This window comes from Gamsiella multidivaricata (genome assembly GCF_025024155.1).
Source record: "Gamsiella multidivaricata strain RSA 2152 chromosome Unknown BC939scaffold_2, whole genome shotgun sequence".
Classification (NCBI taxonomy): Eukaryota; Fungi; Mortierellomycota; class Mortierellomycetes; order Mortierellales; family Mortierellaceae; genus Gamsiella; species Gamsiella multidivaricata.
The window spans coordinates 886,051-913,701 of record NW_026251710.1 but is presented as its reverse complement, the minus strand read 5'-3'; the positions used below and the strand labels follow the sequence as shown (position 1 = coordinate 913,701).

The following is a 27,651-nucleotide window of genomic DNA, read 5'->3' as shown; positions in this document are numbered from 1 at the left end:
AGGCGTCGTATCCTTGGGCAACGTGTGAATGACACTCTGATTGTCTACAAGGCTCTGAGGAGCATGAATATGCTTGCTGCTGGAGTGCGAGTGCGAGTGTGAGAGTGAATGTGGGTGGGAGTGCTCGTGCTCGTGCCCATGCTCGTGCTCATGGTCATTGGTCTCTGTTGATTCTGAGGGCAAAGTGGGTGATCTGTGAGGGCTACGTGAGTGCTGCTCCTGCTTCTGCTCCTGTTCTGACTGAAGAAGCGGCTGGTCTTCGCTGCTATTGTTGTTGTTCTTGTTGCTGTCCTCGCTCTCAGAGTCATGCAGTTTCTGTTTCTGCTCGTCTGTCAAGGGGACGTTTCTGGTTACTGGAACAGCGATGTGGTTGATGGTCGAGGAAGGACGGGATAGGGTCGTGGGAGTAGCGGGAGGGGAGAGCGCCGTGGTAGGTACGGTTGATGCAGAGGTGGATGTGGGGGAAGCAGATCCAGACGAATTGGTTGATGAGACCTGGGCCTTAAGGCTGGCAAGGGTCTTTTTGCCGGTGTTCTTTCTCTTTGGTTTGGGACCCATTCTGCTGCTGAAAAGAGGAGGGAGGAGTTGGGGTTGGATTGGTTTGTTCAAGAGAAGAGGAGGAAGAGAAAGAAGGAAAAAAAAAAAAAAAAAAAGAAGCTAATCAAGCACACCATCAGATTTCAAACAGCGAAGTGCGCTTTGATCGTACCCATTTCTGGAAGATCTCTCTTGCTGCATACAGCTAGCTACAGCTTCAGCCGGCTGGACTTGACATCTAGGCTCGACCTAGGCTCGACCCAGCCCTCTCTTTCTGGAAATTTTCGATGGTAGATCCTCAACTGAACGTAAGTATATTATGCAGTAAATCCATGCAATTTCTATAACAATGTCTCTCGAGTCGCAGTGGTCAACTATAGTCGTCTCTCCCGTCAATGCAGAACCCGTCCAGAGTCACCAAAAGGCAGGCCACATTCCCGGGCCTGCGCAACAATTTCCACACCTCATCAACGTGTTAAAAATTGTTACAAAAGGGGTATCTTCCCCATCCCCTCCATGGTTGTCAACCGCCTCCTCCCTTGCAAGCAGTCCAGCAGCGTCTGATCGGTTGCGCCTGGGTCGAGCACGGGGCCAGGGTAGCCTCCGTTTATATAATCGGCGAGCAACGCACCACAAGGACAGTGGTCAGCGTCGCAAATGTATCCGTTGACCTCACTCTGCAGTAAATCCATGCAAATCTATGACGTAATTTCTGTTGCTTTTATAGCATTACGCATTAGTCAATATGGATATATAAAAGAATATTTCCAACACTGGGCATCTCAAACATGTCAAATCGGCTTCTGTGGCGCAATTGGTTAGCGCGTCTGACTGTTAATCAGGAGGTTGGTGGTTCAAGCCCACCCAGGAGCGTATCTTTTTACTTTATGGCGTCTTTTTTCTATCTTTTGGTGGTGTCTTGGAGTAATATACCACATTGTTTTTTGTGTCAATGCAATCAATGCAATGGTACAAATGGTACATTGGCACGAGAATGAGGTCTGTGCCAGATTGACATTTTTGTCCAGCACAGGACAAGCGTAGCGTAAAGAGTTGTTTCTAAGGTTTTGAAGGTGAATATGACCTGATATCAAAAGCGCCCAGTTGCACGCCGGTTAATATTATTCCTGCTCCTCCCATGAGTAAGGATGATGTGCATGGTTGAAGTGAACTATCGAAGGTATCAAGCCAAGTCGAGCTTACCAAACCAATTGGTTGCTGTTCGTTTAGACCGACCACACGACGTCCAATCATGAAGACCACACAGCCCAAAAGGGGTTGCATTTTTGTGAAAGTGACGTCTCTTGCAGCTGCTTGCTTGCCTTGTAGCCAGAAGGGCGTCTGTCTGTCTGTCTTTTTTTTTTTTTTTTTTTTTTAACAGCCCTCATCTCTTTTTTCTTCTCCCCTCTCCAAACACTACTTTGCATCCACCAAACCACACTCAATTCCAACCATGAGCAACAAGGACAACTTCGAGGACGAGGGCGCTGCCGCAGAGGTGCCTGCTGAGCAAAAGGACTCGTTCCGTTCCTTTATCTCGACATTGGCCCAGTTCTCGGGCGATCTCTCCAGTTTGACTTGCCCCAGCTTCCTGTTAAGCTCCGTCAGCCTGCTTGAATACAGGTGCGTGAACATGTGAAGATGCACAGCTAAGAAGCCAGCCTGAAGCAATTGATCCCTTTTCACACTACATTTTGTACCCTGTGTGATTCCACTCGCAGAAAATCAAAAAAAGTTGACCATGAGTGTTCCCTCTGTTTCTCATAGCCAATATTGGGGCGACCATCCCAAGTTGTTTGCATCCATCTCCAAGGGCAAGACTCCTGAGGAGCGCCTGCTGAATGCCACTCGCTGGTTTATCTCGACCCTTTACGGATCTTACACCTCTCGATCAACGTCTGCTGGCATGGAAAAGAAGCCCTACAACCCAATCCTCGGCGAGCAATACTTTGCTCAATGGACTGGTGACGAGGAGACTGGCGATACCGTTTTGAAGGCAGAGCAAGTCAGCCATCACCCTCCTGTAAGTGTCTGTGGTACAATTGTTGGGTCGTCTTTTAGGTGTGCAGATCTGAATATCTCTTCGTCTTATCCTGACTTTTTTTTTTGTTTATTCCCCCATTCTATGTGCTCTGTGACAGATCATGGGATTCCATCTCGAGAACAAGAAGGCTGGTGTCATCTTAGAGGGACACTGCGGTCAGAAATCGCGCTTCGCTATGCCTGCAGGAATCGATGTGTCGCAAACAGGCCATGCGATCCTAACCTTGCCTGAGTTCAAAGAGCACTACCTCATTACGCTGCCTTCGCTCAACATCCGTGGCATGGTCACTGCACGCCCATTTGTGGAGCTGTCGGGAACCACCTACATCGTGAGCAGTGCAGGATTGTTGACCACGATTGACTACAGCACTAGAGGCTACTTTTCTGGTGAGCGTCACAGTTTCAAGGCGACATTGAAGCCCATCAACGGAGGCAGTGCCTTCTACACTGCCCAGGGCTTGTGGAGCGGTGTGTCGAACTTTACCGATGTCAAGAAGAACGAGACTACCCTATTCTTTGATTCGGACTCGGACAAGAGCGTCCCACCCGAGATCAAACCCGTACCGGAGCAGGGCCCGTTGGAGTCACACCAGCTGTGGTCGAGCGTCACGAACGCGATCAACGCCAAGGATTTTGCAGCTGCCTCTAAAGAAAAGTCGCAGATCGAGGAAGCACAGCGAGTGTTGGCCAAGACCCGCAAGGAGAAGGGCGAGACGCAGGCAGATGCACTTCTGGTGTTTGAACTGGTGAGCGAGGACAGTGACGAGACTGGCCGGGCGTTTGCATCGCTGAAGAAGCAGCTGACGGATGCTGTGGGCCCTAAGGCCTTGAAGGAGGACGATCTCAAGCCCCATTGGAGGCTGCGCCAGCCATAAAGGCAGCGATTACACAATGCTGGATACACGTAGATTACCTCTCATGAGGATACCAACGAATAAACGACACAAGGATGGATACATGACGTGATGAATGAGGCTGTAGGCTTTCTTTTGTCTATCTCGATACACTCAAGGCTCGAATAAATTTTGTTTCGTCCCACTTTTCGGTCAACGCTTCCTTCTCTATTTCTCTTTTTTGCCATCTTCAGTCTTCATTAGTTCCATCCTTGAACAAACCAAGCTCATTCAACGAAGAGAGAGGGACGGACACAAAAACACGCACATACACACACACGCAACCACACTGACATTGTGAGAAAGAGACAGGAGGCACTACAACAACCGACCGTTTCTCCGTGCTCACCATGCCAAGTGTGACCCTCCACAACCCAGAGGACAAGGCCGCCATCAAGCGTGCCTTGCCCACAACCACCCAGGTAAAGGATGCAGTACCACTGAAACTGCAATCAGCTCTTTGCATTCGCTTTCCAACTGTGTGCAACCTGTTTGCCCTTTCTGGCCTACTTGCGATATATATCGTCATTGATACTACCCATTATGAGTTTGAAACTAACCCTTTTCTTCCCGCCACCATGACTCAATTAATAGAGGATTATCACTGCCACCGTCGCTCGATTGTACGTTGCCTATCCAGACCCAAACTCATGGACATACTCTGGCATCATGGGCGGCCTCGCCTTTGTGCAGACAAAGAGCACTTTCTTGTTCCGCATCGTGGACCTTATGGTAAAGAGCAAGCAAAATCTTAATTGAACTCGTTGGTGCGTAGATGAATGTCGCCTGTAACAGCACACTGACACCTTGTTACTTTCCACTCTGTGTATTGTAGGGCTCCCGAGGCGTCATTTGGGAACAGGAGCTGTATGAGAACTTTGAGTACACCCAGGAGCGATCCTTCTTCCATACCTTCGCCCTCGATGTAAGCCTCAGCCTTTTGGGCTATACAACATGAATTTCGACCGCTGCGGAGAGAAACCATCTTGCTAACTTCTCTTCCCTTCGACTTTTGGGTGCATCATCTATGACGAATATGATATACAGAATTGTTTGGCTGCATTCTCCTTTGCAGATGACCAGGAGGCAGGTGTCTTCTACAAGAAGGTCTCAAGCCGTGATTCGCTCAAGAAAGGTAGGCAGCGCTCATATATTGGGTTGTTCTTCTTGGCCCCTGGTGCCGTGCGAAAGTATTTGAGGATAAACGAGAGGGCTCATCACTAATATTCGTTCGGGATATTAATAGCAAAGTCGCCCAATGGGTCTCCAGGCAGTACTCCAAAATCGAGAAAGAGCGGATTCTTTGGCAGCAAGAAAGAAAAGAAAGGCACCAAGGGCAAGCTGGACAAGACGCAGATCGGTCTACCCTCCAACTTCCGACATTTGGGCCACATTGGATGGGATCCCGACAAGGGCTTCAATGTATGTGCCCACTGTGTTTTGCATCTTCCCTGCATCATCAAGGTGTATTTCACTGACATGCAACCATATTACTTCCTTGCACACGACTAGGTCCAGAACATCGATCCCGAGTGGAAGAATCTATTTGAGCAATTGGACAAGATGGGTGTCAGCCAGGAGGATATCCAGAACAATGCCGAGTTTGTGAACCAGTTTGTGCAGTCGCGCGGCGGGCCTGGTGCAGCATCCAAGCCGGCGCCCGCTGCTCCGGCAAGTCGTACTCGACCAACTCCAGCGCCAGGAGCAGGACATCAGCGCTCGCCATCGGCTGGAGCAGTGCCGCCGCCATCCGTGCTGCCAGTGATGAAGCCGACCACGAAACCTCCACCACCACCTCCGCCAGCGTCGCGTCGTGCCCCTCCGCGACCACCTCCATCACGCCAATCGCGTCCTGTGCATGCACCACCAGTACTGCCCAGCCGCGATCACACGCCCGTTGCTGTTGCCGCGCCCCCTTCGCCCGAGCCGCCACAGCCTCCACCAACCCCTGCGCGCCATGTGCAGGCTGCTCCTCCACCACCCCCTCGTCCCTCGTACGGACCTCCGTCGTCGAGCGCTGCACCCCCACCTCCACCTCCTCCAATCCGTGGTGCCTATGTCCCCGCTGTTGCTCCCCCCCCTCCACCACCCCCACCATTCCAGCCATCGTCTACTGCCCCACCTCCACCGCCGCCTCCACCCACTGGTGGATTCAGCTCTGGTGGCGGTCCTCCTCCTCCCCCACCGCCTCCTCCCTTGAGCGGCTCTGGTGGCCCTCCTCCCCCTCCCCCTCCACCCCCCATGGGAGGCACTGGTGGTCCTCCACCCCCACCACCTCCACCACCCCCAGGAGGTGGCGCTCCAGGAGGCGGAGCACCCAACATTGCACTTCCAACCAACGCCGGTGCAAATGGACGTGTCAACCTGTTGGAGAGTATTCGAGGGGCAGGAGGTATTGGCGCACTGCGCAAGACTGGTGCTCACGAAGGTGCAGCTTCGTCATCGCCTTCGAGAGGCGTTCCCCCTCCGCCGCCGCCTGTGGCCGAGGATGATGGTAATGGCGGCAATTTGGCGTCGGCTTTGGCTGCAGCACTGCAGATGCGAAAGTCGCGCGTTGCGGGCAGCGACGACGAGGACGAGAGCGACGACGAGAACTGGGATGACTAAAAGCCAAACTTGTTCCGGGGACTTTGGCCAATGGAAGACCAGCTCGATACCAGTGAATGATTACAAAAAAAAAAAAAAAAAACCTCGTCCAGGGTTTTTTGTGAGAAGATTAAAGTGTATTTGAACAGTAGCAGGCTAATAGCAGTGCGATAAAAATTGGCGCCAAAAAAATATGTCTCTAATGAAATGCAGAGGTTTGTTCTATGGATGGGTTGCCACATGGATCTTGTGCGACAGCCATGGAATGTTTGGGTTCCACTGCAGCATAGTAAAGCGACATTTTGCTAATAAAACGCATCGTTTGGTGCGGTCAGCTCCACGGATGAGTAGATGCTGCTCATGGGGGCCTGCCCAACTATTTCTGAAATCGATTTCGAACTGCAGCTCCTTGAAAGCCAGAAAATTGATGACACTTAATTTGAGACTCCAGGTACCATGCTTTAACGCCAATCACAACTCTTTGTTCGGAAAACCCAGCTGCGATGCATTCAAAAAGGCGTTGGTGTATTACAGCCCGTTTGATCTTTTATCGTTTTATTAGTCTCCAAGTTGAAATGGAATGGATCTACTTAAAGTAACCCCAGGACGTATTGTGCAAATTCCTTTGCTTCCAGTCCCTCGAGCGCTGCTTCCTCGTCCTCTGTCAGCTCTGTCTCTGAATTCGCCATCGTAATCTCGCCCTCTTCTGCAGTTGTCGCAGCAGACGCATCACTGCCCAAGGACCCTGATCCAGCCTGGGATAGCAATTTTGTCCGCGCCCCTTCTGCCAAGGCAGTGTCGACCTCCAATCCATTCAAATACGCTACAAAGTAAAGCAATTAAATAGAAAACACAGGTTAGGTGCCGCATTCAACATCCTGAGTACAGTAAAACAGACCTAACGTCTATGCCGATCGATACCTTTCAGATTGTCCTTGATATCGTCCAAAGACTGTCCTCTCCGGTTCAGCAACGTCCTGACGCGCGCCTTGATCTCGCTTTCCTTTTCCTCTTCCTCCACATGGTCTTCCTTCTCTTCCAGATCCAAGTTCTCTGCACATAAATGCGCCAGGATTAAATCAATCAACTGCATCACATATAATCCAGCGTCCAGTCTTTGCAATGCTCTCTCGGCTTCTTCCTCTGCAATCTCATCCTCATCGAGTTCCCTCTCCTTGTTCTCCTGCTCAATCTTTTCGTCTAATGCCCTCACCCGGGCCTCGTAGCCCTCACGAAGATCTAAAAGCCGTTCCAGTTTCGCGTAGTCGTCCTCGACAAATTTGCGTACGACTCTCAACCGGTGTCCCGATTCCAAAGGCAGATTCCGGACGAGCGATGCCATAATACCAATAATGTGTTCCTCCTCTTCGACTTCCGAAAATGATTTGTACGCCTTCTTCAGCTTGTCGACGCCCTAAGCACACAGACACAAGAAAAAAAGTAAGCACGCTGATCAGTATATGAGGGCAGAAAAAACTATAGGGTGTTCATGGTGACACGGCGAGAACAAAGGTACCTTTTTGGAAAAGATTGAAAACAGGGTCTTCAGACCCGTAATCTCAACAAAACGCAGACAGTTCGCCGTTCCTGCTTTAGTCGACATGGCATAATCCAGTACTTTGACCGCCCGAATGCGTGCCATCTTCTTTTCCTTGATCATGATCACCATCAGCTCAATGCCTTCGCCTTCAAGGAACAGTCGCTTGTTCTCTTTCTCTGCCAGCGCTGAACACAACCCATCAAAGAGGTTCTCCATCATCTCAATCTCGTCCGGATCCTTGGGGTCCTTGCGCTTGTATACAGCCAGGAATTGCAGCAAATTGTCGATGCCTCCTAGCTTTCCAAGAGTTTTTCGGTTGTCTATTGTACAAATGCATAAGCTGATTCAAAATCAGCATTTCCTCGTGGTGCCTTTCAAATCATCAAAAAACCCTTAGAGAGGTTTCCGTTACCTGGACTGCTCTGCAAGAGGATCGCCAAGAGTTCGCTACAGTATTGCTTATTCGAATCGAACGCCTTCACTTTTAACCGTTTCATAATCCACTGCAACAACTTGCTCTTTGACACAGTCTTGTCCGCCATCGAAACATCAATCGACGTCAAGTTCTCAAAGATCGCCAACGTGTTAAATACGCCCTGTCGATCGTTCGCCTCCTCTTCATCCAGTCTCTCCAAGTTCTGAACCAACAAATCTAGCATCCCCTGATCTACCAGTGCCTCAGCAAACATCTTCATCCCAGTCTCGCTCTCACTTCCTGCAATCTCCTCGTCCTCCTCCAATCCAACGCTCAGCACCTCCTCGTCTGTGAGTTCCTTGAGGAGTTCAATGGCGTCAATTGCAATGTCGGGGTTTTCGTGGGTGAGAAGCGACAGGATCGAGGCGACGGTGTTTAATTCAACAAGGACTCCGTAATGTTGAGGCGCCTGAGTCATGGCCATGAGGCGCTTGATTTCCTCATCCAGATCAGCTTCTGATTCCAGGAACTTTGCAGGGTCGTCTGGGTATTTGACACGCATCTCCTGGTTCTTATTAATCGCCTTCTCAAACTTGAGAACCATCTTGCGCACTGCTCCGAGATCAAATCTCTCCTATAGAGTCGCAAAATAAAAAAGCGGACCGTTTCAGCAAAGGACGTAGTTGATTCCAAATGAACAGTTGTAGATCCGGTGCACTTTTTCCTTACCTCCTCAGGGTCAATCTCATCCACATAGTCCAAGATATCCTTTTGATCGCTCGTGAGTCCATCGCCAAAGAAGCGGTCATCATCCTCCCCCTCGTCTGGATTAGCGACACCCGCCAATCTTGATCCTCCTCTTCCAAACTCATCTTCCTCGTCCTCGATGGAGACTGTGCGCTTTTTCCCAGAGGAAGAGTCCTCACCGCTGGGGACGTCAAAGTTCCGTCCTGTGAGTTCCTCATAACTGACATGGCGCGCATTCTTGCGGTACATCTCCTCGGGCGAAACGAGTTTACGCTTTGCGCCAGCCTTCGTCGCGGGCGCCGTTGGTGTCTAGGAGGGTATGGTTATGAAATAAAACGCGGAGGGTAGATTAGCATGCGCTCCAAACATCCTGCATTTTTTTTTTTTTTTTAATGGTCGGATTCCAGAGCCTCTTCTGAATGACGAATGGCGGGCAACATTTCTTGAGGAGAATACCTTGAAGATACTGTCGATGTCCATAATGGCGATAAGTCGTCGTCTAGAAAAGATGTGGAATAGAACGTGAAACGCATGCACTCGCTCTTCTCCATATGGCCATTAGTAGCCAGGGATTATAAGCCACATGCCTTTCCCTTCCCCCCTCCCACATTTTGTTTTTTCCCTCCTTTGGCCGCAGTCAGAAACAAACAAGCATTGGGCACAGCAATTCCTGCGGTTATTGTACAGTTGTCGAAAAACGACTTATATTGAGTAAGAAAAGACAAAAGAAACAGATGTTGTTGTTATATAATGCTATGATATATGCTGGTGTGTTGCTGAGATATGCAATGGGTCGGGTAAAAAGCGAGTCGAAGAATTTTTTTTTTCAGGGTTGAGGTTGCTTAAGCGGCAACGGGCTCCGGGAGGGCATCTGCGACTGCGGTCATCGTGAAAGTGTTCTCCTCATCGTCCTCGTCTGCGAAATCATCGGGGTCGTAAATGACTCTGATCAAGAGGGAGCAGCTCGGACACCGAGCAATATCCTCGCCGTCCTGGAGCTCCTCCTTGGTGATCTGGAAGCGGTCACCGCACGGACAGGGATAAAAGTAAATATCCTCATCCTCATCGTATTCAAAGTCCTGTAGGAAGGCAATGATAGAAAAGAAGAAGAGGAGGGGAAGGTGCATGGGAGCGAGGGAAGGTTAGTCGCTGTTCTTTTCTTGGTTGGAGGTGTTGTGTCCCTGAAAGAAAAAAAAAAAAAAAGAATGCAAGTAAACACATGTTTGAATGAAGAAGCATGCCTCGATTTCGATCTCGTCGTAGAAAGAGGTCATCGTGATGCGCTAAAGTTATAGTCCCCGTGCACTTGTGTAGAGTCTGTGTGTGATTCGAAGAAGTGTGTGGAGGGATGCTTGGATCGATGACAGGCGAAGAGAACGAATGTCCTGTGCACAAATGGCAGCTGAAAAAAAAGGGCGGAGGGGGGTTGGATAGGCATTACGTACACAAGTTTGGAGGATGTACGTGAAAATGCCTATGGTCATGTGCGTCGAGAAGCTTACTTGCAAGGAACCCAGCTGGATTTTAACGAGTCAGCCTGAATCTTTGGGTATTATTTGGAGCCAGGAGTAATCACTCGAGTCCCGCAGCAGACGTGTATATGAGGTCATCTATCTCTCATTCTCGTTCGCTCCACTTTGTGTGATCGATGCTTGCTGCATAGTCATAGACTAGCCGAAAATTCCGCGAAAGACTTCGACCCGGTTCTGCATGCTGTAGAGGAAGAGACGTGGGTGAATCCAAGTCTGGTGAAGTGTGGAATGGTCTCATATCCACACATACCTATTATAAATAGCAGATCGAAACCAAACTGGTTCGCAAAAATGGTAGAACACCGGTAATGGTGCTTTATATGTCATTCGTGGTGTCTTACCCAAAAAGAAGATAAGACACCGTTGTTCTTCTCCCCACGACCATCCGCGTAGAATGATATGTAGACTATACGTGCTGTATGTGCCGCCAAAAAAAAAAAAAAAAAAAAAAAAAAAGACCTAGGAGATCTAAGAGACCAAAGATACCACCACTAAGGAGACCTAGTTGCCTTATAAAGCTCCATATCTCCACATCCTCCCAACCTTTCCTTTCCACTCTTTCGTTTTCTTCAAGTATCAGCTTAATCCTAGCACAGCATCCATATTTCTTAACTACAACCTATTCAGTAGATACACCACGCCAATCCGTAATCAACAATGCGTCTCGATATCGCCGCCCTTACCTTGATCGCGTTCATCGCGCCAGCACTCGCTGCCCAGACCTACGACGTCAATATCGTCAATGGAAAGTTCTCCCCCCAGGTTCTCGATGTTGCTCCCGGTGATACTGTCCGATGGCCCTTGAACGACGGCGCAGACCATGCCATCGTCCAAACCGAACCCGGACCTCGCTCATGCAACTCCTTGCCTGGTGGGTTCAACTCGGGTCGCAAGACCAGTGGCCAGTCTTACCAGCGCACATTCCCGAACCAGACCGTCGTCAACTACAAGGACGGCATTGGTGCTAACTGTGCCAATGGTGCCACGGGAACCATTTACGTTGGTCCCAGACCCGCCAACGCCACCGAAACCGGGAGCTCGACGACGGCCGCGACGGCCACGACGACGAGCACGGTGTCGGCCTCGAGCACGATGACGAGTACGATGACGGCCTCAGCCTCTCCTTCTCCTTCATCCACAAACGGAGGAGGCGGGGCCACCACCACTACGACAGGCATTATCCCCACGCCCACTCACCATAACAACGCCGATGGCTTGTCCGCACAAAGCTCCTTGATCCTAGGAATTGCCGGTCTCATTGGCGCTTTTGTTGCTTTCTAAAGAAAGATAGAGCAGTTCTGCAATGACCCTGTGGCCAGTGTCCGTGTGTCCCAAAGGTTGCAAACGCTCAGCGAAAAGTGGTTTTGCGACAGACGCGGTTTACAATGGTGTCTCCTCCTCCTCATTGCTTTAAATCCTTGTATATAGCTATTCTAATTGAACAAATAAACTTAAGTCTCTATCTACGGGTGCATGCTTGCGAGTCTTTTTTATATTTTTACTTTCGCGTCTTGGCTAATTGTGTACGCGACAGAGACGAAACGAGCTGATTCGGTCACACAACACGCGTCGTATAGCCGTCCGTAATGAGAGCAGTTACATCTTTGGAAGTACAGATACCCCCTCCCCTCTCGCGCAGTAGTCTACGTAGTGAGCGATGTCCCTGTTGGATACTGCTCATTTTCTGTGAGCTGCATGACATAGCCATTCAAAGTTCCACTCCAGACATGATTATTGTGCCTGTGGTTGGATTTGGCGTAAGATATGGTTAATGTATGCAGCAAGGAATGAGGAGGTCAATTAAACTGGGGACCAAGAAAAAAAAAAAAAAAAAAAAAGGCGAGACATAATTGTCGCATGGAAAACATGTGCACGTCTGTGAGGACCTTCATTTCTTTTGGCCTATCTGCCTCTAATTTTTTTTTTTTGTTTGTTTGTTCGTGAGGACAAGGAAGCTGAAGAATGTTGTTTACAGACCACAAGCCGACAGAAAGTAGGAACCGCGTGTCCATGCTGGCATTATTCGAAGATGAGGACGATATTCTACCAAGCGCACCAAGTGTACCAGTTGTACTGTGCTGCTATATTAGGATATGGAAGGAATCTTCACCCATCCCATTTTAAATCATGTGGGCCATGGCTCACGTTTTAAAAGGAAAGGGTAATTGTCGTAATGACTTTGGGACTAACACAACAATTAGTGGCAATGATTGCAAACAAAAAAGGGATGGGTGTATCAGACTCATGACAACACCAAGCTAAGACCATGCAGGTGGAGTAAAATGCATGGGTGACGACGAGAAAAACGGTGGGGCAAGAAGCGCAGAATGTATTTCCATTTCAAAAACATGTGTATCGGGCGCTTCAGTAAGTTGGGAAACATGGGGTAAGTAGGGCAAGGAAGTGGAGGCAGGCAGGTAGCGTATGGGGGGGGGAGTAAATCAAATGCATGGGATGCACCCTGCAGCATGCATTCGCGGCGTGGATGTGGGGCAGCTTGGCCCGGAATGAGCTGTTGGTTTCCCTACTGCAAGGTGTCTCAAATCCGATGTACCGTAGGAGGTATATAGACGTGCCTGGATGCCCAGATTATAGGGAGAATGCACCGTCTTGGATGCCCGGTCTGTTGAGAGCGTTTGGGTTGCGTGTGATGGGGGTTGGTTGTGGGGTTGGTTGACTCAAAACTATAGATATATTTTAGGCGAGGGAGATGCATCTCGTTGGTCATGGATCTGCGGTGAGCGCGGAGAGCACATCAGTCTATTGCGACAGACAGCTGGACTCAGTAGATGGGTGGTAATGATGCATCAATTGCTATGAGTGCTGTGAGAGATGGTTCCCTGCTACGCTGGACCATCGCGCTCCACGGCTGCAAGGAGTACCACAGACTTGGTCCGGGTCTTCGCTTGTGCACTCCACTTTTATTTTTTTTCTGTATTTTTTTCTTCCTTGGGTGCAAAAACAAACAAACAATCGAACACTGACACTGATACCAACACCAACACCAACACCAGCACTGACTGTCTCTGTTGCTTTGGTTCCCCTTCGCCATCCTCTCCTCTATCTTCCACCCAACTTGCATCCCGCCCAACTTGCATCTCTTTCCTCTTCCACGCCATTGTCCCATCAAATCTCGTGGCAGACTTTATTTTTTCGGTCCCTTATTTCATTGTGCCCCCTGCTTGACTTGAGCCTGTCTCTCATTCTCTCTTCTCACCACCCACAACAAACATACTGTATACAAAAGAGTGAAAACAGGGGTCTTCCTATAACAACATACGATCCTCCTCATTCCTCCTCGCTCATTTGTCACGGTCATCAGTCGCTTCCTTCCTTGTCCTTGTCCATACTGTACATATTGTTATTGTGATTCCTTTCTTGGGGCTAGCAAGAGAATCCAATTCCTCCCTCGACTGCACTTGGATCGCCTTTTTCTTCCCCTGCCGAGTAGATTGGATCTTCAGACTGATTCCAGTCTCAGACCACTTCGTCTTTTTTTTCCCTTTGTTTCTTCTTCATAACGCGTCGGTGTGTCTGTGTGAGATACACAGGGGTACAGACCGAACAGCGTCCCCAGGGCACTTATACGATTCGCCCTGTTTCATCTTCATCGCGCGTTCTCTTTCCTAGATTCGCGTCCGTTCTTCTTGACGTTCCTTTTCATATCTTCCGAGCTTTTTCTTGTCCATCCCACTATTCCATTGACGCTGTATCATAGTAGAGTTCTCTTCATCCTCTTTCTTGCCTTTCTCCATCCTTTCATACTGTACCATATCCATATCCATATCGTATCGTCATATCACTACACGCAGCATATCCTATCTATCCCCACTCCTTATACTCCTTATCACCCACTCACTATACACAGCAACAGTAGCCTATCACCGCCATGTCATACACTATCTCGACATCCTTCACATACGCCCCCGACGTCGTTGACCTTGAGGCTATGAACATCACAGAGACCTTCCCAGAGGCCTCCTCATTCGACTTTGATATCAGTGAAAGTTATAACCACAGCTACTCGGACTCTATCTCGGGGATCCCATTGGCACAGCAGGCGCTCTGGGACGATGGTCAGTTGTCGGTCCCACAAACCGTCAACTCGACTCGCATCTACCCCACACCCTCTGCCCTGTCATCCCTCAACAGCAGCGCTAACAACAGCATGAATTACGGACATCCCTCGTCTCGGCATCTCCTCGCGCCCCCACAACTCGGTCATCATCAGCGTACGACTTTACAGCTTCAAAGATCACCGCTAAAGGACAATATTGGATACTCTGACAGCGACATTGCCAATTTAAGCAACTCAAGCCATCATAGCTTTGACGAGCACGAGGAGAGTAGTCTGCACAATGGCTGGGTGGACGAGACAAGGGATCACAACGGGATCATGCTGCTCAGCGACAAGGAGCACCAGGACGAACAGCACCTATTATTTCTGCAGGATATTGGAGCGAACCTTAGTCGTGGCGATAGCATCTCCCTGTTCGCCAAGTTAGCCGATGGTAGGTTGGTTGTCTGCCGAGTTGCCTCTAAGCTGATGGACACACACCTGACACCTAAGAGACATGGCCAAAATGTGGAGAATGGCCCATCCTTTGGATGAAAAGCATGCATCATCGTTAGCAGCAAAAAAAAAGGGGGAGAAGGGAGGGATAGTCAGGAACGGTGGAACACCGCAGCACTTTTTTGCCTGGTAGATGCAATCATGACACCTCATAACATTGAACTCTCCGATACCCATGTCTGAGAAGGCCTTGACACATCCAATTCGATGTAGCACTATTTGAAAGTGCTCACTGATCCCTGGATGTCTGAGTACCTGGGGTCCAACAATAGTCTTCATGGTCTTCTGCAGGGGAGTGGAGACCTCCCATACATAGTACACGCAGCAGCCCCCTTTCTTTCTTTGTTCTGTTCAGTGCCGTCCTCTCAATCCCAACCAGTCCGGATCCACCGAATGTCCCCTCCCTCATTCGCACATTCCTAGAACTTTGGAACTCTTTGACCCCTCCCTTCCTCAGTTGTGGAGAAGAACAACTCTAAAAAAAAAAACAAGGGGCAGAGCGCAGTCGATGCAGTGCACAACTAGCATTACCACACCAAACAGACCTCACCCACACTATGCTCTAACCATCGAATGCCCTTACGAAAGAAGCACTCCCTGTTGGTCTCCATCTTCCTCATTTTACCCCAACAGACTGTATGCGAATGCATGCATGTTTGTTGAGCCTCCTCCACCGATATATTCTGCTGTTCATCTCTCTGGCATCCTGATCGAGCCCCTTGCCCCAGCAGAATCCATGTAGACTCTTTTTTTTGGTATATGTCGCTTTCTCCCTAACCCGAATCTCCGTGCTTCCTCTGCGGCATAGAATCGGACCTGAGTTGTGATCTTTTTAAGGAAGAGTTGGGTGCAGACGAAACCAGATTACAGTTTGAGTACTCTGGATCTATAGATCCGTCCGACAGCAACAACCCCTTTAAGAGCAGCACCACTGGTTCAGCGAATAGCAACAGCAACAGCAACAGCAACAGCAACAGGAATGAGATTTTCGATCAGGAGTTCCTAGCATCTTTGAAAACGCCTCTTGTCGCACAACCGCCTCCATTATTGGAATCGGCTACGAAACATAACATGCTGGAGGGTTTGCATGCGATCACTGTGCCGACCATCGTTGCTGCAGAGGACATCCGGAACGCGGTCAAGAACGCACATCAACATCAGCACCAGCACCAGCACCAGCACCAACTTCAGCATCAACAACAAGATGGGGCGGAACGCAAGGAAGGAAATGAGGCGTACCGGAAGGCACTCAAGAGTTTTGTTGATTCGCTCAAAGTCGCCGATCCGATCAAGACTCCTCACAAATTTGCTCCGCAGCCTCTCCCGATCCTGTGGAACGAACCCAAGATCCGATCGAGGGCATTACCGTCGTTTAATCTGTCGGACTACAAAGAACAGGTCAAGGCGATATTGCCGACGTTGCCTGCAAAGACTCTGCCGAGCGGTGGAAATGGTAGTGGTGGGGTGAATCGGTTCCAGAATACGCGCGATTCATTGTTGTCGTCGTTGTCGTCCTCGCCTACGAATACTCATTCGAATCCGAATTCTGCACATTCCTCTCCACTCTCTTCGATCGCGGCTTCACCTCCAACAGCGGATTTCAAGTCGAGCAAAGTCATGTTGACAACGAAAACACCGGTTGCGGCGATACAGAAGCAGGAGACGGACGAGCGCCCGAGGCGGCAGTCAACTATCCAGAACCCGCACCTGGCATTCGATCCGACCATCCCTGCAGTCGAGAGAGCAGCGCTAGAAGGGAACAGATCGGCCAAGAGTACGCTTGAGCGTCGATCGAACCTTCAGCAACAGTTGGCTAAAGTGAATGCCCAGGCAGATGATCATGAGGTGAACGATAATGGTGATGTGGATGATGATGCGCTGAAGGAAGCTGTTCGGCGGATGACTATGATTGACCGTCAAGGGTCCTCAAAGGGACCTGCTGTACGTAAGCGACTCTCGCTGCATCAAGGTAACGTCAAAAAGGAGGTTCTTTTTTCTTTTTCTTTTATAAAGTGAAAGAAATGACGAATCGCCAGAACACCTTTTTTTTTTCGCAAAAGCACAATGAGACGAACAAGAGATTGGATATTTCACACAATCTAATGCAATTTGATGAAATCTGTCCGATGATATCTATTCTGTAGATTTGTTCAATCCAGAGCAGGCGCCGAACCCCGATGACAGGAACGAAAATGTCCAGCCAAAACCACAGCAACAGCAACAGCAGCAACGACAGGAGGCAGATCAGCAGGACGACGAACCACCTCGACCACAACAGAACGATGATCCAATGGGCCGTCGTGCATCCACCCGACCTCTTTCGGCCAATATCCTCCCAGAATCCCTTACCAGCGTGAACAACCATGCGATGCACCAGGAATCTGCCCGGATCGAAAGAGCAAGACGGCTCTCAGAGGAGGAAGACGGTACCTCTACAGCAGCAGGAAGAGCATCTTTGAAACTCCCTGAGACGCAATCTCTGGGACGTGCGACCGGAACCCGGTACGGCCGTTCTGGAAGCAGCAGCTCTACGGCTTCAGGAACGATGCAGAGCCCGACGACGCCCACGACTACGAATCCGTATGGAACCCTGAGTGGACGGACACCACGTCAGCAGGGAAGTTCGCAGAGACACAGTCTGACGGGGTTGAGTAGCGTGCTGTACACGAAGCCTTCGTTGCCGACGGAGGATCCACAGCAGCCCCTTGAGAGTCAATCGCCTGTGCAGCTGCCGGCGTTGTCAAAGTTGCAGCAATCACCTACGACGACGACAGCGACGTTATCGAGGAGCGAGTCGCGAGCGTCGCCATCTTTGAGACGGCCAGGATATGGATCGCAGGAGATGGAGTTCCAGAAACAACCGGCAGCAGTTACTAATTCACCTTCGCCTGTGGATCGTGATGATGAGGAGTTCTATCGTACTCCGGAGAGGGAGGAGCATCAATATCAGCAACAGACACCTCGTGCCTCTGCGGTGTATACTCGTCAGCAGGCTGCAGTAGATCGTGATCGGGAGACACCAGAGTGGAATGATGATGAGGACAGGCCGCAGCCACTGCGATACCAACCTCAGCAGCAGCAGCAGCAGCCAAGGACGTTGAGAGAGCCAGGATTGGTTCGTAAGTCGTCATCTTCCGAGCTGCAAAAGGAACAGCACAACCTGCAGAGACTCCGGATCCAGCAGCAGGCGCGCGAAGAGGTGTATGGTCGGGGGTATGGAAACGGGTATGCGGATGAAGTCGAATTTGCGGATGAGTATCAAGGCCGGTTTGGTAGTGGTGGCGGTGGTAGTGCTGGTAGTAGGCAACGAAACTCGCAGATCTCGCCAACGAGGGATTTCTTTACGCCGAACACGACGCCTACGAACGCGACGGTCGCAAGACCAGGTTCGGGACACTTTAGGGCATCGCCACCGATATCTGCACCTGTGCCTATGCCTCTGCCTATGTCCATGGTCATGCCGGTGTCTGCGGGCTCGGCGACGCCATCGCGTTACTCGGATCATTATCGAAGACAGAGTAAGGATGGACATAGTTTGATGCCTCCACCAAAGATCTCGCCGCCCCTAACAGCGACGACAACGACGACAGGCAGGATAGTCGCTACGCCTGCAGGAACGTTCAATGCTGGACCGGCGCGGAGATCGTTCTCGGCGATTCCGGGATCGAATGGATCGCGTCGTCTGTCAACCAGCGCTAATGTTGGTATCCCTTCGTCCTCATCCTCGGTTGGATATGGATCTGCGTTACCGTCGGCGATTGGGGCAGGATATGGTGCAGGCGGAGTCAACGGATCGATGCATGGACGCTCTGCGTCTTCGGGATCAGCGGTCGGAGGCTATGTGGGCGGCCAGCATCAGCGGATGAGTATGTACTCGACCAATTCCGTCACTACGGGTATTCCAGCGACTGCAGGAATGACAGCATCGGAACGACGGGCGATGTCGATCTCGGACGGCAGCATGTCCGGGATCGTTCCCGCATCGCCCAGACGGTCGTTGACAACGATGGGCGGCGGCATTGGTGGTAATAGTATTTACAATAAGCGCGGATCTGGATCCAGTATATCTGGATCTTTCGCACCACCACCGTCATCGGGGGGTCTTTCCCGCGGCTCTGCATCCTCCTCCTCATCCTCCTCGCCCGAATACGCACGTGTGTTCGCACCCCCACGCGGCGGAGTGAATGCGGTAGGGGCCAGCAATAATAGCAGCAGCAGCAACGGCGGGCATCTCGGCTACGGCGGTCCCGGAATCAGGACATCACAACAACAACAGCACCTTCAGGATCATGATGCCTACAATTCATATGGCTACAACACAAGGTCGGACGCGTCAATACGTCAGTCTTTGCTGGTCCCTGGGGGTATAGTTCCGTTAGGTCACCGGAACAGCGGCAGCAGTAGCACCGGTAGCATCACGCCCCGTGGTAGTTTCAGCGGCGCGTCGTCGTCTGTATCGTCGGCTTCGCATCTTCGAAGGGCCACGTCCGTGCACGTGAATGGCGCGCCTTCGGTCGGCGGTGGAGGCGGAACTGGGAGCTTGGGACGGAGTAGTGGGATGATGGCGCATCGACAGCATTACCAACAGCAACAGCAGCAGCCCCTGCAGCAGCAACAACAGCAGGGACATGGAGGAGGAGGAGTAGGAGGAGGAGGACAGTATCAGAGTCCGTATCATCAGTACCAGCAACCACCACCACAGCATCAGCAGTACCAGCGCACATCGATGTATGCGTATCATTGAAAATGATTCTGTATTGATATAGAAAAAAGAAAAATGCAGAAACGCGTTTTGTAGAGAAAGAAATCAAATGAACTACTTCCTTTGTCAAAAGAACCATAAAATGATGATCATTCATTTTGAATATGTTGAGTAATAAAAGTCGAAAAGAAACCATCCAGGCCCGTCCATCCAGAAACAGTTTTCATACCTTGATACGTCCGTGTTGCTTGTGACAAAAGTGAGATTTTATTTACACTGTTTAAAAGGTTGTATATACTGAAAGGCCAAAAGAAAATTAAAACAGGTCTTCTTATTTTACTGCTCACGCTCGACAGACTCGAGGCGGTCGACCAAGACGGGGTACTTCTTGGTTCCGACATGGTCAAGATTCTCGACACGGATTGTGAATTCGAGTTCCATGCCGGAGAGCTCGCGGACCTCGCACCAGTTGCGACGGTTCAACAACTTCTTGTGCTCCAGAGCATCGCCCGTGACGTCCTGGTTGAAGATCTCTGTCATCTCCTCGGAGGTGAAGTCGTTCAAGGCGTAGGTCTTTGAAGAGCTATGGAGGGCATGGATGACAGCACTGGGTGGAGGTCCGTTGACAATAGCCGAGGAGACGATCTGGGTCATGTGGTAAGGGTCGCGAAGAGGATCCGTGCTGTCGGTGGAGAACAGGCGGCCGGCACCTCCGATGTGGACCTTTTTTTTTTTTTTTTTTGGAAAAGAAAAAAATAAGGCGATGTGGTTAGGATAATGGACTTCATGTTAGCGGGAAGGGATGGATATGAAATCTGGAGAAGGGTAGACTTACATCGCCTCCGACAAAGGTGACGCGGACGTTGTGAGACTTAGCAATGCTCTGCAAAAGCTCAACCAGCCTCTTCTTCTCGTCGGTATGGATGTTGCAGGCCCACGAGTCAACCTAAGAGAGGAGAGAAAAACAAAATATTGTCAACCTTCAGGAGGCCATCGACATAGTTCTCCTCGGTAAAACAAGACAAAAAAAAAAAAGACTAGAAACGCATTGAGAGCCCACGACATCCATTTTCTTTTGTAAAGCAAACGCAAAGGATGAAAACCATTCTTACCAAGTCATCCAACAGCTCAGGTCCGAAGTGTCCCAAGACGTTCTGGAACGCCTTGTTCTTTCCAAAGACCTTGCCGATGATACTGTCCCTCGACAAGGCGTCTCCCATGGCCTCGAGGGTGTCCTCGAACAAGGTCAAGGCGGGGTAAACCAATGGAGTTCCCAAGACGATGACCAAGTGGCGGGTTGTTGGCAACAACTGCTGGCGGATCTCGCGGTCCAACATCTCGTAGGTCTCATTCGAGAGAATCAGCTCCTTGCTACGCTCGGAACGTGTGTCAGGGAGGACGACGAGGGTGCGCTTTCCAAAGTGGGTGATGGCGCTCCAGCCCTTGCCCGAGGACGAGGTGCTGAGACCGGCCTTGGCGGTAGTGTTGCGGTTGGCGTGCTGTTGGAACAGGAGGTAGAAGCGCGCGGCGGCAGCACCGATACCTAGTAGACATAAGAGGTATCATTGTCGTTAGTGGCCGGGTGGCCGGGCCGCTGTGGGTTGTATTGTGGAAGCAATACTAATAAGAGCGCGACTTAAAAAGGAGAGACGGCCATCTGGAGATGGAGTGCGCGGGAATATTTGGCAACATGACAAAGACTGGGCTCGGAAAAAAACAACAGCTCAAAAAGTGATGATGCAATCAACAGGAATGCGCCAGATGGCGCGATGAGGAACCAACTTGGTTAAAATGAGTCAGGGAGAGACTTACCCTGCATAACATTGCACAGCTGGTAGTGGGCGGGGTAGGAGCCGTAGCCGTCAAGAATATCGTGGTCATCCCATGAGTTGACCGATGGAATCAGGGAAAGGGCCTTGGAGTAGGTTCCGGTGCTGAAGTGCTGGACATAGTGGTCAAAGTAGTACTTCTCGACCGCGTAGCGCTTGTCGTTCGTGAACTCGATCGCGACTCTCTCATCCCCGTCCATCGCCAGCCATTCGACCATCTCAGGAGTTGCGAGGACATCATCGTTGTAAATCTGGTCACCTCCTCCAACCATCGCATGGAAGGGCTTGCCGTCATGGGCACCCAAGAGATCGTCCCACAAGGGGTTGGCGCCATGGAAGTTCGTCTCGGGATCTTCGACATCGGAGGTGAATCCGTTGCAGGAGTAGAAGGCCCAGTTGAAGGGCTCGTCCAAGGCAGGGACGAAGAAGTTCCACTTTTGAGGGCTATGGACGCGACTGCCATGCTCGGTCTCGAACCAGTACTCGATGTTCTTCTCACGATGGCTCAGGAGCGTCAACTGGATGTCGTATCTGTAAAAGTGGTTGCCCTCCCAGGTGTCCAGGAGATGTGGGCGCGCCAAGCCGAGGTTGGTCTTTGTGGGGTCACGGATGACCAAGTTAGGAGGATCCTGGCGCTCGGTGACAATCAGGGCAGAACCCTTCCAGCGACGACGATCAACTTCGATATTCTGGAAGCGGAGGACAGGTCCGGCCTTGAATTGGGCCGAGGGCTTGATGGACTCGTATTCTTGACGTGCGGCTTCGATGGCGGCATCCTCAACCTCCTCGTCGTCGTCGAGCAAGGGGTTGCGGTTCTCGTTTTGGTCCTGGACATTGAGCTGATGAGCGTGCTGCTCGTGGTCCTCGCCCTTGACAATGTCCGAGATGCGGTGGCCGATACCCGAGACGAGGTTGGTGAAAGAATCCATGGTTGTGGGTATGCTTTGAGGAAGAAAAGAAGAAAGGGATGAAGGATAGGGTATCGATGGGGAGAGTAAGGAGGAAAAGAAGAAAAGAGAGAGGGAGGAAAGATATCCGGGTTTTGAGGAAGCGAATGTGAGAGCAGTGGCCGTTGTCCGGGGACCCTTGTGCACCTGCGGCTGTTGGACTGTTGGATGTGTTGGATGTGTGGGGGGCGGAGACATCGCCTGGATCTTGCTGACTGCCTCTGATTTCACTTTATTACATACGCATTCACTGGCACCGCGCCATAGAAAGTTGGTCTAGGAAAAGCACTTAATTGACTTAATTGTAGTTGGTTTTGCCTCGCTTGCCGTTGGCCTAAAGTTCTTTCCTTTGCAAAGCCTAGACTGCACTAACACCTCTTCTGCTTACTCGGACTTTCGGACACCTTGCCTCTTCCGACCATCGCCACTCGTATGGAGACATGGCGCGAAACACAAAGAAAAGGACAAACAAAATCTTGCATGAATACTGGAGTACTGGACTGGTAAAATAGCCTCCACCGATGTGCTTTACCACGAGGAGAAAATGGGCCATTTCCTCTGTCTGTCGCATGGCAAGCAAACATAGACAGTTGACCCTGCCACCGCGTTTACTCAATCGAGCGACATGCTGCCGCTTGGTTATTCAATGGCTTTATAATAAAGACGCTCAGACTAAAGTTGTTCATTTTTCCGAGGAGTAACTCTCAAAGTTCAACAGCGACCATAACCAAAGTCGGATCTTGCCCATCACTTGTATTGTTGAAAAGACCACTATTATACTCCTTTCTGACAAAGCGAACTCGTTCCACCCCCTTCAGAAGGGGCTCAAAATAATCCTTATTCGTCGGCTTAAACCACCCAGGGCATAGGGGTGTCAGGAACGAACCCAAGGAACCACTCAAGGTCAACGTATGAGTTTCATGAATTACTCTGATTGGTTGACGTACATATCCAACTCTATCCTTTCTCTCCGGGAAACTGGCCCATAGCCATGCTAATACCATGCCATCCAAGCTGCGCTGGTCCCTGGGCCATGGCACATGAGCAATGAAGAAACAGAAAAGTGGCTGAAGGCCGTGAGGTCAAGTAGGACAAGAATAAAGAAAAAAAATTCCCCCCGCCTTGAACAGCATGCATTTTGATCAGATCTTCGTTGACAAATAAGCTTACGTTTTTTGTCTTTGATCCTTGGCTTCGCTCCCAGCTCTAGGCATTGTATTGTATCGGTGACAGCGAAGAAGTAAGGGGGAAAAAAAGATAAGATAAAGAAAAGTGATTTATGTACGGCCCGGTTTCTTAGACACAGTCTTTTAAACGAAAAATGACACCGATGGCTGTGCTGCACAGAATAAGGAAGCTCTCAAGGCACAGGCAGTAATCCTTATTGTCACTGACCAGCTCCCTCTCCTCCCCCTTTTATTTTTTTTACTGATTATCAATAATGAACAACATGGCGTTTACCCAGTCTCCGACCTTTTTTTTTTTCTTTTTCTCGATGTGCGGTGCAGCACAGGCATGCAGATCGGATTTTCTCCTTTTGTCTCCTGGATTTATTTTCCCTCGTGGCCTGTTTCCCGGAAACAACATGGAGAGAGGGAGAGAAAGAGCCGATTGCTTGATCTGTGCTTTTTTAATATATATTCATGGATCCGATCTTGTCCTGGCAGAAGAAGACTATGACAAGGAAGAAGGAAGGGTCCCATTCATATTCCACTGCTCTCTGACTTTTGGTTGCAGTGCCATAGTCATGGAAATAAACTACTCCCAATTGCTCGAGGAAAAAAAAAAAAGACACTCAGGGACAGACAATTAAGACATTCCAGGGCAATGGAGACTAACGCGCAAAAAGAAGTTAAAGGTGGGCTGTGGTCGTTGCTTGCTTTATTGATGCTCACTTTGGTCTGGTTATAAGATGAGGATGAATGAGGATCAATTGCTGGATATGACCGCGTAGGAGTGTGCGAATGTGTGTATGTGGAGCGATGATTCCAATGCCAGGCTGGCGAGCAGTTGTGACCCTCCTTCTGTTTTGTGACAGAGCGGGTCTCCATCCAGACACCTCACCAGGAGTCCTTTGGAAAGAGAGAGAGTGAATAAAAGAGGACATATAAAAGGCGGCCACTTGGCTTCCTCTCGCTTTTCGTTCTGCCCCACACTTTGCCTTTAAACTCCAGCATCGACTTGTATGTAGTAGTTCCTAGTAGTCCTTCTAACTCTTCTCCAACTCTCTTCTGAACTCTCCACAGTGTTTAATCGCGTCATCCAAGTCGTGCCACCCGGAACTCTGACTCTGGTCTAAGAAGAAGCAACAGAGTTTTCCCACAAGTCCTATCCCATCCATTCCTCCTCCTCCTCCTCCTCTTCCTCTTCCTCTTCTCGTCCCCCACCCATATTCCCTCTTCCCATCCCCCACACAAACCCTACAAACCCTATAAACTCATACAGGGGGGGAAATCCACGCCTTTCCTCCACTCCTTTTTCTACTCATCTTTCTCTTCTCTTTTCTTCTTTCTCGTCCCCTTCCTTCCCCCTTCCTCCTTCCTTCCTTCCTTCCTCCTTCCTTCGCCCTCCCTCCCTCCCTCTCCCACTTAAAGATGGCCGTCCATCCCCTCTCGACCACCTCCTCCGCGTCCGTCTCCCTGTTCTCCTCTCCCTCCCCTTCCCCAACCACAACCTCATCCCCCACTCTCCTCCCCTCCCCGTCCTCAACCGCCATCACCACCCCTACATCCCATTCCTCGCACTGCTCCCCAACCGCAAAAGATCTCGCCACCATCCCCACAGCCACAACCACCATCACCACCACGGACGCCACCATCTCAAACACCGGCACCACCACCCCTTCTTATCCTTACAGTCACAGCATCTTTGAGGTCCAGGACCCATCCTCCACCAGGGGCATCAACATCTTCAACAATGGCCCCCACCACAACACCACTGCCGCCACCAACCAGTTCGCTACTGATGGTATCTCCGATCCCTTTGGCCTCTCCGACTACTTCAGCTCCAGCATCCCCAAGGCCGGTCTCTCCAATCAGTACAGCAATAGCATCCATATCGGAAGCCTGAGCAACGGTCTCAGCGGACTCAGCCTCAACAACTTTAGCACCACCAGCCTCAACAATACCAACACCGCCGCCACCGCCATCAACCAGACGAAATCGTCTCTAAGCTCTGGCCTCTATGGCTACAGCAACAACGCCAATAGCAACGGCAGTCTTTCGTTCAATGCCTCCCAGCAAGAGGAGATTTCGACCATCTTCGTTGTTGGCTTCCCTGACGACATGCAGGAGCGGGAGTTCCAAAACATGTTTGTCTTCACCCCTGGCTTCGAGGCTGCCACGCTAAAGATCCCCCACAAGGACCAGCAGGAGGATGACGCCCTCACCCTTGGAGTCAATGGAGTCAACCCTCGCAAGCAGATTGTATGTTTACTCACCATCTTCTTTTGTGCCCGTCAGTGTGCATGTTACCCCGCTCTGACTTTGTCAAGTTGTCGCGGGGCCAATGATAATGAGAGCTTTTTTCACTAATTCATAGCCCATTTGTCATGATGCCTTCGTTTTTTTCTCCCACAGATTGGGTTTGCAAAGTTTCGCTCTCATCAGGAAGCACTGCAGGCTATCAGTGTACTCAGCGGGCGCAGGGTCGATGCGGAGAAGGGCTCTCTGCTCAAGGCTGAGATGGCAAAAAAGAATCTCCATACCCGCAGGGGACTCTCCAACGAGCTGGTGGCCACTCCCGGCCCCGCCGTGACCTCGGCCTCAGTCCCACCAGCGCCCGTTGGATCAGCCTCTATACACCCAGTCAACATCAATGGCAAGAAGACGCCCCACCCTCTTCAGCACCGCAACAGCCTTGCAGGATCAGCTGCCTATGACGCCTTCCATTCCGTGCCCTGCAGTCCTGCCCTCCCCAGCGACCTTCTCTCGCCCCATGATTACCCCAGCAGCTACGACTTTTATGCTGATGTCTATGCGCCCAACAACCTCGCCAACCTCAGCTTTGCAGAGTCCTTTGGCGGTCGCCACCAACAGGCGCTCAGCCAGCAGCAACAGCCACAGCAGCAACAACAGCAGGGCCAGCAGTCCGAGCTCTCTTCTTCCTTCCTGGGTCGTCAGAGTGCCTTTGATGTTAGAGTGGACCCTTTATCGATGGGCAGCTTCAGCAACAACATCGGAGGCCTTGCTGGCTCCATCTCCGGATCCTTCTCCAACTCGATCTCAAGCTCCTTCTCGAATCGCGTTGTTGGATTCTCTGGATCGCAGCGCTTTAACAAGAGTTTCTTGGACATGGACTCGGATACACCGACTTCGACTATGGGCTACCTGTCAAAGTCGATTCCCGCCCACACGGAACGTGGATTCAACAGTGCGCTGTTCAACAACGACGATATGTCGAACAATCGCTTTCAGGGCCTGCCCATCAACACTGCCCAGGCGGCCTCTTTGGTGACGCCCAGTCTTCCTTCACCCAATGTTGCCTCTCCAGGATTCCGCACGCCTATCAATCCTGGCGATCAGAACCCTCCTTGTAACACGCTGTATGTGGGTAACTTGCCCATGAACACATCGGAGGATGAGCTCCGCACGCTTTTCTCACGCTGTGTTGGTTACCGTCGCATGTCCTTCCGCGTCAAGGCGAACGGACCTATGTGCTTTGTTGAATTTGAGAACGTCGAATGCGCTACACAGGCACTGAATGATCTTTATGGCAACCCGTTGAGCAACTCTGTCAAGGGCGGCATCCGCCTGAGCTTCTCAAAGAATCCTCTGGGTGTCCGCAACTCTCAACCGAGCAGCCTTGCCAACCAGCTGCACAACATGAACGGCATGAACAACGGCTCGGCTTCGTATCTGGATCGTAGGGACAGCATGAGTGCTATGTTTGACCAGCACTATTAGACGACCCGTTTGGTATCTATCATCTCGCTGGATCCAATCTTTATTTTTGCATCTTTTTTTTTTTTTTTTTTTTTTTGCTTTCTTGGCACTATTGCAAAAGCAAGTGAGCGTGAGGACATTGGTCTATGCTAAACCTCACGCCATGGTCTCTTTTCTTTCCTTTTTGCCCTATCATATATCCGGCTTGTTGTTTGTGAGTTGTGCCATATTTTTATTTTTTTTTTTGACCACGGACTGAACAAGAAAGCAAGCAAGCAAGCAATTTTTTTTTTTTTAAAAAAAAAAACCAAAAAAAAAAAAACAGGCACCATTATATACTTTTCTGCATAGCATTCCACTCTACTCATAGCATCTACTATTATTATTACCATTACAACGCTTTTTATTTTTGAATATGATATGA

The 27,651-nt window shown here is 50.4% G+C and overlaps 11 protein-coding genes and 1 non-coding gene across 12 annotated transcripts; 9 read left to right on the top strand and 3 right to left on the bottom strand.

Moving 5' to 3' along the window:
• The first annotated feature begins 1,336 nt into the window (after positions 1 to 1,336).
• Positions 1,337 to 1,410, top strand: BC939DRAFT_t8. The gene has a single exon. It is a non-coding gene; the product is annotated as a tRNA-Asn (tRNA).
• A 512-nt stretch (positions 1,411 to 1,922) lies between these two features.
• On the top strand, positions 1,923 to 3,518 carry BC939DRAFT_485782 (uncharacterized protein; the record flags this gene model as incomplete). Its single annotated transcript, XM_051559319.1, has 4 exons — positions 1,923 to 2,160; positions 2,305 to 2,560; positions 2,679 to 3,326; positions 3,489 to 3,518. The coding sequence occupies exons 1-4, from the start codon at positions 1,991 to 1,993 to the stop codon at positions 3,516 to 3,518; spliced, it is 1,104 nt and encodes a 367-aa protein (XP_051417614.1). The 5' UTR covers positions 1,923 to 1,990.
• A 98-nt stretch (positions 3,519 to 3,616) lies between these two features.
• Positions 3,617 to 4,740, top strand: BC939DRAFT_435587 (uncharacterized protein). Its single transcript, XM_051553517.1, has 4 exons — positions 3,617 to 3,895; positions 4,068 to 4,205; positions 4,309 to 4,398; positions 4,521 to 4,740. The coding sequence occupies exons 1-4, from the start codon at positions 3,824 to 3,826 to the stop codon at positions 4,695 to 4,697; spliced, it is 477 nt and encodes a 158-aa protein (XP_051417613.1). The 5' UTR covers positions 3,617 to 3,823; the 3' UTR covers positions 4,698 to 4,740.
• BC939DRAFT_104678 (uncharacterized protein) lies at positions 4,710 to 6,166 on the top strand. Its single transcript, XM_051549866.1, has one exon. It carries the CDS (start codon positions 5,037 to 5,039, stop codon positions 6,078 to 6,080), a length of 1,044 nt encoding a protein of 347 aa, XP_051417612.1. The 5' UTR covers positions 4,710 to 5,036; the 3' UTR covers positions 6,081 to 6,166.
• On the top strand, positions 6,167 to 6,789 carry BC939DRAFT_104659 (uncharacterized protein). Its single transcript, XM_051549865.1, has one exon. The coding sequence runs from the start codon at positions 6,253 to 6,255 to the stop codon at positions 6,619 to 6,621; it is 369 nt and encodes a 122-aa protein (XP_051417611.1). The 5' UTR covers positions 6,167 to 6,252; the 3' UTR covers positions 6,622 to 6,789.
• Positions 6,583 to 9,314, bottom strand: BC939DRAFT_435582 (Catenin-beta-like protein). The gene is made up of 6 exons (XM_051553516.1): positions 9,218 to 9,314; positions 8,744 to 9,070; positions 8,012 to 8,648; positions 7,576 to 7,919; positions 6,981 to 7,473; positions 6,583 to 6,882 (listed from the first exon to the last, which is right to left on the bottom strand). The coding sequence occupies exons 1-6, from the start codon at positions 9,239 to 9,241 to the stop codon at positions 6,650 to 6,652; spliced, it is 2,058 nt and encodes a 685-aa protein (XP_051417610.1). The 5' UTR covers positions 9,242 to 9,314; the 3' UTR covers positions 6,583 to 6,649.
• A 90-nt stretch (positions 9,315 to 9,404) lies between these two features.
• BC939DRAFT_435580 (uncharacterized protein) lies at positions 9,405 to 10,129 on the bottom strand. The gene is made up of 2 exons (XM_051553515.1): positions 10,003 to 10,129; positions 9,405 to 9,840 (listed from the first exon to the last, which is right to left on the bottom strand). The coding sequence occupies exons 1-2, from the start codon at positions 10,033 to 10,035 to the stop codon at positions 9,604 to 9,606; spliced, it is 270 nt and encodes an 89-aa protein (XP_051417609.1). The 5' UTR covers positions 10,036 to 10,129; the 3' UTR covers positions 9,405 to 9,603.
• A 593-nt stretch (positions 10,130 to 10,722) lies between these two features.
• BC939DRAFT_435578 (uncharacterized protein) lies at positions 10,723 to 11,765 on the top strand. Its single transcript, XM_051553514.1, has one exon. The coding sequence runs from the start codon at positions 10,951 to 10,953 to the stop codon at positions 11,572 to 11,574; it is 624 nt and encodes a 207-aa protein (XP_051417608.1). The 5' UTR covers positions 10,723 to 10,950; the 3' UTR covers positions 11,575 to 11,765.
• A 2,066-nt stretch (positions 11,766 to 13,831) lies between these two features.
• On the top strand, positions 13,832 to 15,227 carry BC939DRAFT_104629 (uncharacterized protein). Its single transcript, XM_051549864.1, has 2 exons — positions 13,832 to 14,804; positions 15,054 to 15,227. Exons 1-2 carry the CDS (start codon positions 14,183 to 14,185, stop codon positions 15,077 to 15,079), a joined length of 648 nt encoding a protein of 215 aa, XP_051417607.1. The 5' UTR covers positions 13,832 to 14,182; the 3' UTR covers positions 15,080 to 15,227.
• A 798-nt stretch (positions 15,228 to 16,025) lies between these two features.
• BC939DRAFT_435573 (uncharacterized protein) lies at positions 16,026 to 19,761 on the top strand. The gene is made up of 2 exons (XM_051553513.1): positions 16,026 to 16,835; positions 17,011 to 19,761. Exons 1-2 carry the CDS (start codon positions 16,484 to 16,486, stop codon positions 19,608 to 19,610), a joined length of 2,952 nt encoding a protein of 983 aa, XP_051417606.1. The 5' UTR covers positions 16,026 to 16,483; the 3' UTR covers positions 19,611 to 19,761.
• A 143-nt stretch (positions 19,762 to 19,904) lies between these two features.
• BC939DRAFT_498541 (uncharacterized protein) lies at positions 19,905 to 22,326 on the bottom strand (the record flags this gene model as incomplete). The annotated part of the gene is made up of 4 exons (XM_051559828.1): positions 19,905 to 20,291; positions 20,404 to 20,514; positions 20,681 to 21,111; positions 21,381 to 22,326. 4 exons carry the CDS (start codon positions 22,324 to 22,326, stop codon positions 19,905 to 19,907), a joined length of 1,875 nt encoding a protein of 624 aa, XP_051417605.1.
• A 2,532-nt stretch (positions 22,327 to 24,858) lies between these two features.
• Positions 24,859 to 27,302, top strand: BC939DRAFT_435568 (uncharacterized protein). The gene is made up of 2 exons (XM_051553512.1): positions 24,859 to 25,769; positions 25,923 to 27,302. Exons 1-2 carry the CDS (start codon positions 24,939 to 24,941, stop codon positions 27,246 to 27,248), a joined length of 2,157 nt encoding a protein of 718 aa, XP_051417604.1. The 5' UTR covers positions 24,859 to 24,938; the 3' UTR covers positions 27,249 to 27,302.
• The last annotated feature ends 349 nt before the right edge of the window (positions 27,303 to 27,651 follow it).